This window comes from Panthera onca, chromosome B4, assembly GCF_046562875.1.
Source record: "Panthera onca isolate mPanOnc1 chromosome B4, mPanOnc1 haplotype 2, whole genome shotgun sequence".
Classification (NCBI taxonomy): Eukaryota; Metazoa; Chordata; class Mammalia; order Carnivora; family Felidae; genus Panthera; species Panthera onca.
Window position 1 is genome coordinate 118,936,470 of NC_138345.1, and position 14,277 is coordinate 118,950,746.

The 14,277-nt window shown below is 39.5% G+C and overlaps 1 protein-coding gene and 1 non-coding gene across 3 annotated transcripts; both read left to right on the forward strand.

The window, feature by feature from the left end:
- Positions 1–945: 945 nt before the first annotated feature.
- Positions 946–7,545, forward strand: SLC25A3 (solute carrier family 25 member 3). Of its 2 annotated transcripts, none has more exons than XM_060656687.2 (8): positions 946–1,074; positions 1,308–1,468; positions 2,712–2,836; positions 4,707–4,886; positions 5,360–5,541; positions 6,171–6,343; positions 7,011–7,121; positions 7,205–7,545. In XM_060656687.2, the coding sequence occupies exons 2-8, from the start codon at positions 1,312–1,314 to the stop codon at positions 7,363–7,365; spliced, it is 1,089 nt and encodes a 362-aa protein (XP_060512670.1). In that variant the 5' UTR covers positions 946–1,074; positions 1,308–1,311; the 3' UTR covers positions 7,366–7,545. The 2 variants fall into 2 exon arrangements, with proteins under 2 accessions (XP_060512670.1, XP_060512671.1); XM_060656688.2 differs by lacking the exon at positions 2,712–2,836 and adding an exon at positions 3,006–3,127 and having other exon boundaries at positions 947–1,074.
- Positions 5,849–6,099, forward strand: LOC132660494 (small nucleolar RNA SNORA53). Its single transcript, XR_009601834.1, has one exon. It is a non-coding gene; the product is annotated as a small nucleolar RNA SNORA53 (small nucleolar RNA).
- Positions 7,546–14,277: the final 6,732 nt, after the last annotated feature.

Consider the following 14,277-nt stretch of genomic DNA (forward strand, 5'->3'; position numbering starts at 1 on the left):
GATCTCATGGTTTGTGGGTTCAAGCCCTGCGTTGGGCTCTGTGCTGACAGCTTAGAGACTGGAGCCTGCTTTGGATTCTGTGTCTCCCTCTCTCTCTCTGCCCCTCCCCTCCTTATGTGTTGTCTCTGTCTGTCTCTCAAAAATAAGCAAACGTTGAAAAAAAAAATTTTTTTTTTTTTTTTTTTAAAGAAACAGGTTTATAGAGATCAAGTGAATTCCCAAAGTTACTTTATCAAGAGCCAGGACAAGGTCAGAGCCAGAATTCTAACAGGAGTTTAAACTACTAAACTCCCCCAGTTAACTGAGTCTAATGATGGTTTTCTAAATTTATTGAACAAATCTTCTGCCAATCACTTTCAATCTGGTTTATCAAGTAGTGTTAAAATGCATTTATTGAATGTTTTAATATGTCATATAAACTATTGTGATGAACCCCCAAGCTGTCTTGTCTAAAGAGCTCTTGTTGCACATTTTCTTTTGAAATACTTTCCTGTAGTCTATTGGAAAATGCAGACATGTCTATGTGTAATGTCAATGTATGGAACTTAAAAAAAAAGTACTTTAATGGCAGACGTTGTTAACACAAAATACTGCAGTAACATTCTAACAGCAACACCGAAATAATGGATCATCAAGCATTCAGGGGTCTTTTTTCTCTGTTTAAATGACTACCACCCTGGGACTCATCTAAATGTAAAAGTCTGGAATTCCTGCGTCAAAGAAAGACTCTTGAAGGTGAAGGCAGACAAAAACCGGAGGTCACCGAGCACTACCGCACACCACTCAAAAATCCGGCCCCGGAATGTGCGCCTGCGCAGAACGAACCCTCCGGCGCAGAAGCCGGGCCGGAAGTGCCGGGGCAGGCGGGGGCGGGGATACGGTTGCTAGGTGAACGTGATGACGCCACGGCACCGGCGCTCTTCTCCGCCAATGGGTGCCCCAGCTGTAGTGACGCGTAACGTGCGTCACGCTGACGTCGCGCGAAGGGCACAGATCTAAGGGCCAGGAGGACGTTCGGCCTCTGTGAGCCGCAGCCTTTCCGAAGGAGCGGTTGTGTGTTCGCCATCTTAGAAAGTGAGTGTGCCGGGTGTTCCCCCCAGTGGGTGCGGGGAATGGAATCCCTGTGGGGAGCTGCTTAGACTGCAGGCCTGGTCGACCTCCTTCCTTGTGGAGGCCGCCATGACCTCCTCAAGGGCGCGGAGGCGGTCAGAAGGAAGGCCCGTGTCGGGGTCCTAGGGTGCCGGTGACTTTGGCGGTCTGACGGGTCTCTTTGCCTTTCTTCTGACCGCTGCTCCCTGTTCCCTTAGGAAGATGTTCTCGTCTGTGGCGCATCTGGCGCGGGCAAACCCCTTCAACGCGCCCCACTTGCAGCTGGTACACGATGGCCTCGCGGGCCCCCGCAGCAGCCCCGCGGGGCCTCCGGGTCCGCCCCGCCGCTCCCGCAATCTGGCAGCAGCCGCTGTGGAAGGTGAGTTTAGACCCTAGCCCGATTCGGTCGTTATGTTCCTCGTGGCTCATTCGGCTTTTGTGGCCTAGAGGACGGAGAAGGACACACTTGGTTTTCTGCACCACAGGACGGCGCCCAGTTGCTTGCCCTAGGATGTCAGCCCTTTCCGCCCTAAGGCGGTGTGTCGGATCCTTGGCCCTCTCTCAAGGGCGTGGAACGGCCTAGGCACAGTTCCGTCTGTGACCTCCACGTCCTCGAGAAAGTAAAGCTATAGAGGCCGTCACTAGCGTCTTATCTTCTCCTCAGTAACCTGCCCGGTCAGCGGGCTAAGTGTTGGGTGCTCTCTCCTTCGTAGCTGCAGGCCACCTGCAGTTCTTTCTAATTGTATTGTCTGTTACTTGATTTGACTTTGGTTATTAAAAATACTCCTTCCTCTCATAAGTATTCCCAAAGTCTAATATTCCTTGACCCAAGGTGTAAGAGATAATTGGGTCTCTTGTTTTAATGTAATTGGTAGAGGAGGTGACAGCAGCCCCAGATAGGCTATTAAAAGGCCATAGTAATTGGTAGGGATCCCTTTAGTCTTATCTCTCCGGATTCTTTTTGATTAGACTCAACTTTAATTGTGTGTTTTGAATCCCAGCGGAGTGTAATGTACAGAGAAATCCAAACACCAAATTATAGGAGTCCTGTAGATGTTATCTATATCGTGTGCCTGTAAAATCTAAACTTTTTAAATCCTTTATGTGTTTTGTTATGTCTTTGGTGTGGATAAAAAAGTCCTTATACTGTTGCGTAGTAGTAAATGTATTTGCAGGAATTTGTTTCGTTTTATACTTACATGAATCCATAGGTGGAGATAGTATTGGTTAGTGGCTGGGGTATACTTAGAAGTTTGCAAGCTTTTTACTTGTCCAGTGCTCTGAGTTTGTACTCTGAAGTGTGTTTTTATTAGCACTTAATAACTTGAAGTTTAATTTTAATTGGAAGAGCTATTAATGTTGTAGGAAACATTTAGTATGGCAAAATAGGTAATAGGTAATGTCTCATAGTACCTTCATAATCTAAATGATTCTTTGATTTTGGTAGTAAATGTCTTGTTAAACTAGGTGGAAAATTATCTTTCAACTTCATTGTAAACAGTGGCCAAAGTTGTTCAGTTGTGATAGCATTATCTCCCAGGGAATCTTAGTTCTCTTTCATTCCCATGGCCTTAGTCATCTCTGAAGAAATATTTACCTGATTTTTTTTTTCAACCAAACAGAGCAGTATAGCTGTGACTATGGATCTGGCAGATTCTTTATCCTTTGTGGACTTGGAGGAATTATTAGCTGTGGCACAACACATACAGCATTGGTTCCTCTAGATCTGGTTAAATGCAGAATGCAGGTTTGTTTTGCATGCTGGACTAAAAGTGTATTTTTGAAGCATGGCTTTTAAGTTGTAAAACGTAAGCATCTAACAAGCTGCGTGGAAACCTAACTGTCCAGGAGGTAAGTTGATAACCAGTAACATGAGTTTTATATTGAAGTGCATGGTGTGTCTTGTCTTACTACAGAGTACAGTTGCGAATATGGCTCCATGAAGTTTTATGCACTGTGTGGCTTTGGTGGGGTCTTAAGTTGTGGTCTGACACACACTGCTGTCGTTCCTCTGGATTTAGTGAAATGCCGTATGCAGGTTTGTATTGAGACGGCAACATTGAATGTATCTTCCATGTGTGATTTAATTGCAAATACTTTTAAAGAGCTTCACAAATTTGAAGACATTACAACTGCTAGAAACTTCAGGAAACCAAACCCAAATTTTCTTAACTCGTGATCTTTATTTTAATTGGTTTTGTTTGTTTTGTTTTGTTTATTTTTTGAGAGAGACAGAGACTGCTTGAGTCAGGGGGTGGGGGGCAGAGGAGGGAGAGAGAATCCCAAGCAGGCTCCACACTGCCAGCACAGAAACCGATGTGAGGCTTGAACCTGTGAAACTATGAGATCATGACCTGAGCCAAAACCAAGAGTCAGACACTTAACTGACTGAACCACCCAGGTGTGCCTCAAGATTTTATTTTTAAGTAACCTCCAACATGAGGCTCAAACTTAACCCTGCAATGAAGAGTTAGTTGCATGCTCCATAGGCTGAGCCAGCCAGATGCCCTGGAATGCCTCTCTTTGAAAAATAAAATTGTAGGCAGATTTTTGGATCCCAAACCCTGGCTATAAATGTTTTTTTTTGTTTTTTTTTGTTTTGCTGCTGGGCTGTTTTGACTAGAGTTCCTCTTCAAGGCCTGCCGGTTCTTTATGCTCCCAAATTGTCATTTTATAAGCAGTTACATGACAGAGTGGGTAATCATTTGTGTATTTTTGAAGTAACTTCATGTCCCTGTTTACTGATAAGATCAGGGCAGAACATTATGTACATTAAAAAAATACTCATTATTTTAGTGTTAAAATTATGTAGGCATAGCTTCTTGTATATTTACATAAAAGTTTTTTGCAATTAGAATATTTTAAATTAGGATTATTGAAAAAAAATAATCAAACGTCAAAAATTTATTTGTCCCAAACAGGATTAGAAGTCCACTTACCTAAAAGAGAGAGGAAGGTGAAGTAAAGGAAAGTGAAATAATGTTAGCAGGCAGGAAGGTGATGTATAGCAGCCATTTTAGTACTGGCAGATATAGTGAAATAAGATTTTTTTTTCTTTTCCCATTAGTTAATAGAATGGATATGAAATATACCTTTGCTGAAACTTACACACGTCTCTTGAAGTGAATTTAATTTCTTAAGTCAAAAGATAAATTCTCATTATGTCCATGTACCTTCTCAGCTTGTATTTTTTAAATTTGTCTTAACTTCATAAAACTTCGTAGTATAAACTGCTTAACAGGCTAACATACATTAGGGATATAGACTTACTTATTACCTAGGCAGTAGCTTTAAAACTAAATTTTTTAAAGTGGTAGAGTTGGATGGTGAAAAATCTGAGTCAGTTTTATGTATGTTTCTAGGAATTTTACCATCTTAAGTAGCCCTCCAAATTAATTCTGACTGAAAGACCTTAATGTATAAAGTTACATTTACAAAGATAATTCTAGATATTCAGTTGATATCATGCAGTGAACTTGTATTTACCTATCTTTTGTGTAGTTACTGAAGTTTATTATAGAGCCAAAAGGAAAGACTAATAATAGCAAAATTTAATATTTATGAGAAGCGATAGCTCTTTGGTTAAATTAATTTTTTTCTTCTTGTTTTAAATAAAGGTGGACCCCCAAAAGTACAAGGGCATATTTAATGGATTCTCAGTTACACTGAAAGAGGATGGTGTTCGTGGTTTGGCTAAAGGATGGGCTCCGACTTTCATTGGCTACTCTATGCAGGGGCTCTGCAAGTTTGGCTTTTATGAAGTTTTCAAAGTCTTGTATAGCAACATGCTTGGAGAGGTATGTAATTTAACTTTGAAATTGAAGTCCTAAGCTTTAACTTAAAGTTTAAGACCGAAAAGGATCTTTTTGTTTGTTTGGTTTTTTTTTGTCTTGCTCACCTTATTTTAGAACTGAAGAAATGGTCTCAAAAAGGGTAAGCAACATGCTTTAAATCAGGAGAGACCGAATGAGAAAAAATACATTTTTTAAAATTTCAGTGCTGTTTTTATTCTACTGTGCTCATTCCCAAGTAAGTTGGATTTTGAGTTTTTTAAAGAGGTCTCGGATTCATTGTGTAGTTCAAGGGCCAACTAGATGTTGGCACCTAGATGTTCAAAGAATAATTCACATTGTACTATGATTGATAAGGTTATGAGAGATTATAAACTTTCAGTCTCATCCTGAAATGTAACTATTTCCTTGAATTGTCCCTTAATTGAAAACAGCCAATGCAGCAGCAGTACATGTTCCTTCTTACGCTTTTCAATTAGGAGAATGCCTATCTCTGGCGCACATCACTGTATTTGGCTGCCTCTGCCAGTGCTGAATTCTTTGCTGACATTGCCCTGGCTCCTATGGAAGCTGCTAAGGTTCGAATTCAAACCCAACCAGGTTATGCCAACACTTTGAGGGATGCAGCTCCCAAAATGTATAAAGAAGAAGGTTTAAAAGCGTAAGTAAACATTTGTCTAAAGTTATAGTATAAGAAGGGAAGTGCTTTTGTTAGCAATAAACCTACCAAACTTTTTTTTTTAAACTATTATGTTATTTAATGTCTGTTTCTCCCTTAAGTAGAACGTAACAGGGGCAAGGACAAGTTGATACATAGCATGAGCCCTGAATTACAGGTTTTTCTTAAGAAAGAACTGGTCAGTCTGCAGATAACTCGATATTTGACATTAACTGTTAACTTCTGGGAAGAGCTTGTTAGAATTGTCATCTGTGTTTACCAGCTAAGAATTGGCATATAGTCTGGCCACAACATGCTTCCTTAGATCCACCTTTGTGGATGCTAATCTTGAACTGAGTTCTACTTGTAAACTTTCTGTTTCTTGTAGTTCCAGTCAGAGAAACATCCAGCAACTTCTTCGGTTGTATAGTCAAAGGTGCTTGAGTCATTGGCATGTGAGATAAATATACCTGCATGTTAGTCCTAGGTTCTGATAGAAATGACATGCAATTGTGCTGCCATTTTTTTTTGCTATCAGGACTCGACTGGTGTGCGGACACTTCTGTTAATAATGAAAATCTCTGCTAGATGAATAAAGACAGCTGAGTAAAATAAGTCTCCTGATTTCCTAGATTCTACAAGGGAGTTGCTCCTCTCTGGATGAGACAGATACCATACACCATGATGAAATTTGCGTGCTTTGAACGTACTGTTGAAGCATTGTACAAGTTTGTGGTTCCCAAGCCCCGAAGTGAATGTTCAAAGCCAGAGCAACTGGTTGTAACATTTGTGGCAGGTTACATAGGTATGAATTATTTAGAGCATGTTTATGAAATTAAGAACAAATAATCATTTCCATTATTGGCCTCTTTTTGTGAGGAAAAAAGTATTCCAAAGAAGTCTTCCCATAGCATTTTATATGCCTTCTAGGATTCATAAATACTTGTTAGATTCTGAAAGAATTGTTTTCTCGTTTGCATGTCTTAAGTTTTGGCATGTATTGATTTCACTCCCTCATCATTTGGGTTTTTGGTCTGTTTTTCAAGAATACTTTTTTTTTTTTTTTTAATTATTTTGAGAGAGAGTGTGAGCGGGGGAGGGACAGAGAGAGAGAGGGAGAGTCCCAAGCAGGCTCCACACTTCTAGCGCAGAGCCCTACGTGTGGCTTGATCTCAGGAACCACGAGATCATGACCTGAGCTGAAATCTAGAGTCAGATGTTCAACTGACTGAGCCACCCAGGTGCCCCTCAAGAATACATTTTTAACACAAAGAAAGTGTTGATTAAAATGTGAATATAAAGATTTTTGGAGGATTGTTTTACATGGGGTAGACTGCCATATAACTTTTGTCCGTCTCACTCTAAATTTCATTTTTTTTTAAATAACTAAAAATCAGGAAAAGGTTGTTGGTTGTCTTAATGAATTTTTTAAATTGATCCCATGCTGGATTATTTATCTTGACTTTTTTCAGCTGGAGTCTTCTGTGCAATTGTTTCTCACCCTGCTGATTCTGTGGTATCTGTGTTGAATAAAGAGAAAGGTAGCAGTGCTTCTCAAGTCCTCCAGAGACTTGGATTTAAAGGTAGGATTCTTTTTTGCTCCTCTAAACCAAGAGTAACACTTAGGTATATTTCATTTCTCATTCATGTGTTATGTTTCAACCAGGTGTATGGAAGGGACTCTTTGCCCGTATCATCATGATTGGCACTCTGACTGCACTACAGTGGTTCATCTATGACTCTGTGAAGGTCTACTTCAGGCTCCCTCGCCCTCCTCCACCTGAGATGCCAGAGTCTCTGAAGAAGAAGCTCGGGTTAACTCAGTAGATTGATCAAAGCAAATGTGGACTGGATCTGCTTGTTGATCAGTGTTGAGGAAAGTGCAAGAGAAACTTTTATATATTTGACAGTGTAGGAAATTGTCTATTCCTGATAGAATTACTGTAGTACTCTTGCCTAAGGCGAGAGTTTCAAACTTACTGTTGAAATAAACCCAGCTATTCATGATTTGTCTGTGACTTGATGGTTATTTTTAAAACTAGTTTCTAAAGATTTAATGCTAAAATGGAAAGGATTAAATGTTAAAACCTCAAGGAAAAAAATGCAAATTAACCACTGTTGGTTTAGTACTCTGATCCCTACTCATAAATTGTGTGTTTCAAGTTTTGTCAAACAAGAGAGTTCCTATATTTTTAAGAAACATACCTGAATTTTCAAAAAACTTGATTTAGTTGTAGTTAAATTGAAATATGGATAAATATTTGTGGTTATATTTTGAGAAGTAAATTTCAGCATATAATCAGATTTTTGCAACACGTACTATACTTTAAAAACTCCTAATGAGTTTGCTAATATCATTTGTTTTTATTTTATTTTATTATTTATTTATCTTATTTGGGAGAGAGAGTGCAAGTGAGCAAGGGGCAAAGGGAGAGGGAGAGAGAATTTTAAGCAGGCTCTAAGCTCAACCCCTGAGTCTGTCACAGGGCTCAGTCTCATGACTGAGATCATGATCTGAGCCAAAATCAAGAGTTAGGAAGCTTAACTGTTGAGCCACCCAGGCACCCCAACTAATCCTCATTTGTAAATCTAGGGGTCCCTGGTGGGGAGTTGGAGGAGTGGTTGTGAGTTTGAGCCCTACATTGGGTGTAGAAAGTAATCTAAATTAGACTGATTGTTAGAATGATAGTTATTTTTTGTAATTTTATTTCAAGATTTTATTTTTTGGAAGTAGTCTCTAATCCCACACCCAGTGTGGGGCTCAAATTTACAACTGCAAGATCAAGGGTCACATGCTCTACTGACTGAGCCAGCCAGGCACTCCTAAAATGATAGTTTTTAAAAGGACCAAAGCACGTGAAAGCCAAAACTACTTGAGGTAACAATTCTCTTCATACAAACCTGACTTTCTGAATTACAAAAAGTGTAGCTGTAAAAACACCTAGAAAGTAACCCACTGCTCAGGTTCCGCTTATATTTGGTTAGGAAGTGTAACAGCCCAATCTAACATTTTTCAAGTCTGATTATAATTTACCTTGGGGCTTCCAGTATCTGGATTGAGTTGACAACCCTTGTGTAAAGTATATAGATGGGGCCTCAGGAAAAAACTTATAAGGAGTCTTGAGGGAGAGAGATGTTTTCACTACAAACCCATGTTGTAAGGTGAGTGAACTAAGTTTAGGAACCAGATACATTGAGTTGTGTGTTAACTTCTCTATGTCATCACTTGTTTTGTTTAAGATTATAGACTTACTTGACCAATGTTGCAGAGAGAAAGGGTTGTGGGTGCAGTGTGAGCCAGACTTGAAAGGTACAGGTGTAGTCTGAACCCACATAACTGGCATCACCAGTGTGTGTTAGTATTGCTGTGTAACAAATCAGCTGAAATCTAATGGCTTGAGACTTAAAATCTCAGGTCAGGAATTCAGGAGCATCTCTGCTGGACTCTCTGCTTTGGGTCTTATAAAGTTAAATAGGTGGTAGCTCTGAGGTCCTTTTTAAATTTTTTTTTTTTTTTTTTCAACGTTTTTTTTTTTAATTTATTTTTGGGACAGAGAGAGACAGAGCATGAACGGGGGAGGGGCAGAGAGAGAGGGAGACACAGAATCGGAAACAGGCTCCAGGCTCCGAGCCGTCAGCACAGAGCCTGACGCGGGGCTCGAACTCACGGACCGCGAGATCGTGACCTGGCTGAAGTCGGACGCTTAACCGACTGCGCCACCCAGGCGCCCCCTGAGGTCCTTTTTAAAAGCTTTAATGCTGAACACCGGCTGGCTTGGTAGAGCATACAACTCTTTTTTTTTTTTTTTTAATATGTTTTTAAAATTTACATCCAAATCAGCATATAGTGCAACAATGATTTCAGGAGTAGATTCCTTAATGCCCCAAACCCATTTAGCCCATCCAGCCTCCCCACAATCCCTCCAGTTCGCCTGTTCTCCATATTTAAGAGTCTCTTATGTTTTGTCCCTCTCCCTGTTTTTATATTATTTTTGCTTCCTTTCCCTTATGTTTATCTGTTTTGTATCTTAAGTCCTCATATGAGCAAAGTCATATTTGTCTTTGACTAATTTCCCTTAGCATAATACCCTCTAGTTCCATCCATGTAGTTGCAAATGGTGTAGAGCATACAACTCTTGATCCCAGGGTTGTGAGTTAAAGCCCCACGTTGGATGTAGAGCTTTAAAAAAAGTTTTTTCCTTTTTAATTTTTTTAATCTTTATTTTTGAGAGAGTGTGAACAGGGGAGGAGCAGAGAGCTTCCATCTGAAGAAGGCTCCAGGCCCCGAGCTGTCAGCACAGAGCCCGACGCAGAGCTTGAACTGTGAGATCATGACCTGAGCTGAAGTGGGATGCTCAACTGACTGAGCCACCTAGGTGCCCCCCCCAAAAATTTTTTTTTTTACTTATCTGGGCTATAGAGCTATTCTAACCATCATCTCTCTGTTACTGGCTCAGTGTTTCCTTAAGATCTACAGCATGGTGGCTCCAGGGCATTTGGACATAATTTCAGGGCTTTGAGGTGGAGCTGGGCAGAACCTGGATCTTCTTTAGTACTTAGCACTGTGGAAGTCATAGCATCACTTCACTATACTCTGTCATGACATCAGAAGTCTCAGAAGACTAAATCCCAGCTTCAGGGGAAAGGAACTTCTCCTGTTGGGAGGAGTGTCAATCATGTAAGAAGAACCTGTAGGGATGGAAATACACATATTTTAAGCCAATCCAAAGATAGACTGGACTTGAAAACAGGATACGCAGTTCAGCCAGCTCTCCCTGTAAGAGTTTTATTTTTATTTACTAAAAATACATTTTTTCAGTGTTTGATTATTTTGAGAGAGCATGAGCAGGGCAGGGGCAGAGAGGGAGACAGAATCTGAAGCAGGCTCCAGGCTCTGAGCTGTACAGAGCCCAACACAGGGCTTGAACCTACGAACTGTGAGACCATGACCTGAGCCAAAGACAGACGCTTACTGACTGAGCCACGCAGGCGCCCCTTATTTATTATTTTATTATTATTTTTTTAATGTTTATTTTTGAGAGGGAGAGAGCGTGAGCAGGAGAGGAGCAGAGAGAGAGGGAGATAGGATCCAAAGTGAGAACCACCATGACAGCCGGATGTGGGGCTCAAACTCATGAACTGAGATCATGACCTGAACCAAAGTCGGACACTTCACCGACAGCCACCCAGGCACCACAAGAGTTTTATTTTCAAGAAAGACATTTTATTTGAGGGTATTTACAAGTGTACTGTGTTCAACTTGTTAAGAGTCACTTGTTATCTGTATAGAGATATATTTCAAAGCTATTTCTGAGAGAAAGCCATTTAGCCTAGAAATTCAAGAAAAATGCCCACTTAAAGTTTTGTGATTCTCATTTTACATTTTAAAATTTATTCATACTGAAGTAATATGACATTTTAAGACCATTGTTTTTCACATTTGGTTTAAGAAAATGTCCACTCCATAAAGCAGAACTCAGTGGAATGAGTATATGTGATTAGTTTAATAGAATTATGTTGTAATGCTAGGACAAGATAGAATTGCCTAGTAGTTTCCAGGAGGGTCAGATATGTTTCAAATTGTTTTTAAAAGCAATTAAAACTGAGAAAACTTGATTTTTGCTAAATTATGAATACCTTATGACAACAAAATTGAACAGAAGTAACAGCTGAATCAAGTCATCTTTATTGTGTGAAAGCTTGAAACATTTCACCATGTTTTAAAACAAGTTTACTAGTCCCTACCAAAATAACACCAGCATTTTTCACAGAGCTAGAACAAACAATTCTAAAATTTGTATGGAACCAGAAAAGACCCCAAATGCCAAAGTAATGTTAGAAAAGAAAGCCAAAGCTGGAGACATCACAATTCCGGTCTTCAAGCTGTATTACAAAGCTGTAATCATCAAGATAGTATGGTACTGGCACAAAACCAGACACAGATCAAGGGAACAATAGAGAACCCAGAAATGGACGCACAAATGTATGGCCAACTAATCTTTTACAAAGCAAGAAAGAGTATGCAATGGAATAAAGTCTCTTTAACAAATGGTGTTGGGAAAACTGGACCACTTTCTTAAGCCATACGCAAAAATAAACTCAACATGGATGAAAGACCTAAATGTAAGACAGGAAACCACCAAAATCCTAGAGGAGAAAACAGGCAACCACCTCTTTAACCTTGGCCACAGCAACTTCTTAGTAGAACTGTCTCTGGAGGCAAGGGAAATAAAAGCAAAAATGAACTATTGGGTCCTCATCAAGATAAAAAGCTTCTGCACAGTGAAGGAAACAAAACTAAAATGCAACTGACAGAATGGGAGAAGATATTTGCAAATGACTTTGCGAATGACATCTGATAAAAGGTTATCCAAAATTTATGAAGAACTTATCAAAGTAAACACCCAAAAAACAATCCAGTGAAAAAATGGGCAAAAGACATGGACACTTTTCCAAAGAAGACATCCAGGTGACTAAGAGACACACACAAAGATGCTCAACATCATTTATCATCAGGGAAATACAAATCAAAACTACAATGAGACACCACCTCACAGCTGTCAGAATTGCTAAAATTAACAACACTAGAAACAACAGGTGTTGGCGAGGATGCAGAGAAAGGGAAACGCTCTTGCACTGTTGGTGGGAATGCAAACTGGTGCAGCCACTCTGGAAAACAGTATGGAGGTTCTTCAAAAAATTAAAAATAGGAATACCCTATGACCCAGCAGTTGTACTGCCAGCTATTTATCCAAAAAATACAAAAATGCTGATTCGAAGGGGCACATGCACCCTGACGTGTATAGCAGCACTATCAACAATAGACAAATTATGGAAAGAGCCAAAATGTCTATCAACTGACGACAAATGGATAAAGAAGATGTGGCATATATATACAATGGAATATTACTCGGACATCGAAAAGAAATCTTGCCATTGCAACAACGTGGATGGAACTAGAGTGTATTATGCTAAGTGAAATAAGTCAGAGAAAGATACATGTATGATTTCACTCATGTGGAATTTAAGAAACAAATGAACATAGGGAAAGGGAAGGAAAAATAAGATAAAAAGAGGCAAACCAGAGACTCTTAAATACAGAGAAAAAACAAGGTTGCTGGAGGGATGTGGGTAGGGGGACGGGCTAAATAGGTGACGGGCATTAAGGAGAGCACTTGTTGGGATGAGCACTGGGTGTTATATGTAAATGATGAATCACTAAATTCTACTCCTGAAATCACTATTACACTGTGTGTTAATCCACTTGGATTTAAACAAAAATTTAAAATTAAAAAAAAAAAGAAACTTAGAAAAATGAGTTTAACATTTCTGGGATACCATTTTTGGGATAGAAAAAATGTCCAAAATGTTTATGGTGCATAGCAGTCTTGCTGCTAAATTAGGAATTGCATACTGTTTCTTTAGCATAAGAAATTATATACAGTTGACCATTGAACAACTCAGGGTGGTGGTATTAGGGGTGCTGATTTCCACCACACCTCCACCCCCGCCATACATACACTGTCAAAATCCCATATACAGCTTTCACTTCCCCAAAACTTAACTAGTAGTACCCTACTGTTGACAGGAAGCCTTATTGAAACAGTCAACATATATTTTGTAAGTTATATGTATTGTACTGCATTAGGATGTACTATTGTGATACCCTGTGGGGTGTAGAGCTATTTCCAAAAAAATAGTTACATACCATGTAACTTTTGTTGTATTAGTTAATGGCTTTGCCCTTTATTAGATGTGCCAGGCACTTCAGATATGTTAATGGTGGGGCTCCTGGGTGGGTCAGTTGGTTAAGCATCTGACTTTTGATCATCGGCTCAGGTGATGATCTTGTGGTCATGGGATCAAGCCCTGCATCAGGCTCTGTGCTGAGCATGAAGCCTGCTTGGGGTTCTCTTTCTCCCTCCCTCTCCCCCACCTCCCCTGTGTTTCTTTCTCTCTCTCTCTCTCTCAAAATAAAATAAACTTAAAAAAAGGAATAACATCTTTTAAAAAAGGTATGTTAATGGTAATATTCACAGCAGTCTTGTGAAGCAGAAATTGTCTTTACTTACAGATGAAGAAATTAAAGTTCATATACACTAAATTTATTTAAAGCCACAGAGCTCTGTGGTGATAGAGCCAAGATTGGACCCCAGATCTCTCTGATTTCAAAGTCTCATGTTGTTTCTACTATATTTCTATTATGTTTCTATTGTATATGTTTCTACTAAATTAAATCAGACATGAGCTAGTCAACTCAGAGTTTATGAATTCTTATCCTAGAATGGCTGGTCCCTGTGCCTTGGGCTTTTTGTCATGGAAGTTAGCTACATACTCTGACTAGTTCTGTCCATCTGCACACCTTTCATGACAGGCATTTGAAACTGGGACTAATGGTATGTGGGTTTTTTTTTTTTTTTTTAAGATTATTGTACTTTATTTCACAACTTTATTGAGGAATAATGTAGAATAAACACATATTTAAAGAATACAATTTGATGAATTTTGACACATGTATATACCCGTGAAACCATCATCATAATAAATACCCTTTACTCCTTAAGATTTCTTTGTGCCTCTTTGTGATCTGTACCTCTCACCGTCCCTAAGCAACCACTGATCTATTTTCTGCCTTTATAGTTTGCATTTTCTAGAATTTCATATAAGTAGAGTTACATAATGCTGTTTTAAATGTTAGAATTTTCTTCTCTGCTTAGGCTGCTCTGGTCACATCATCAC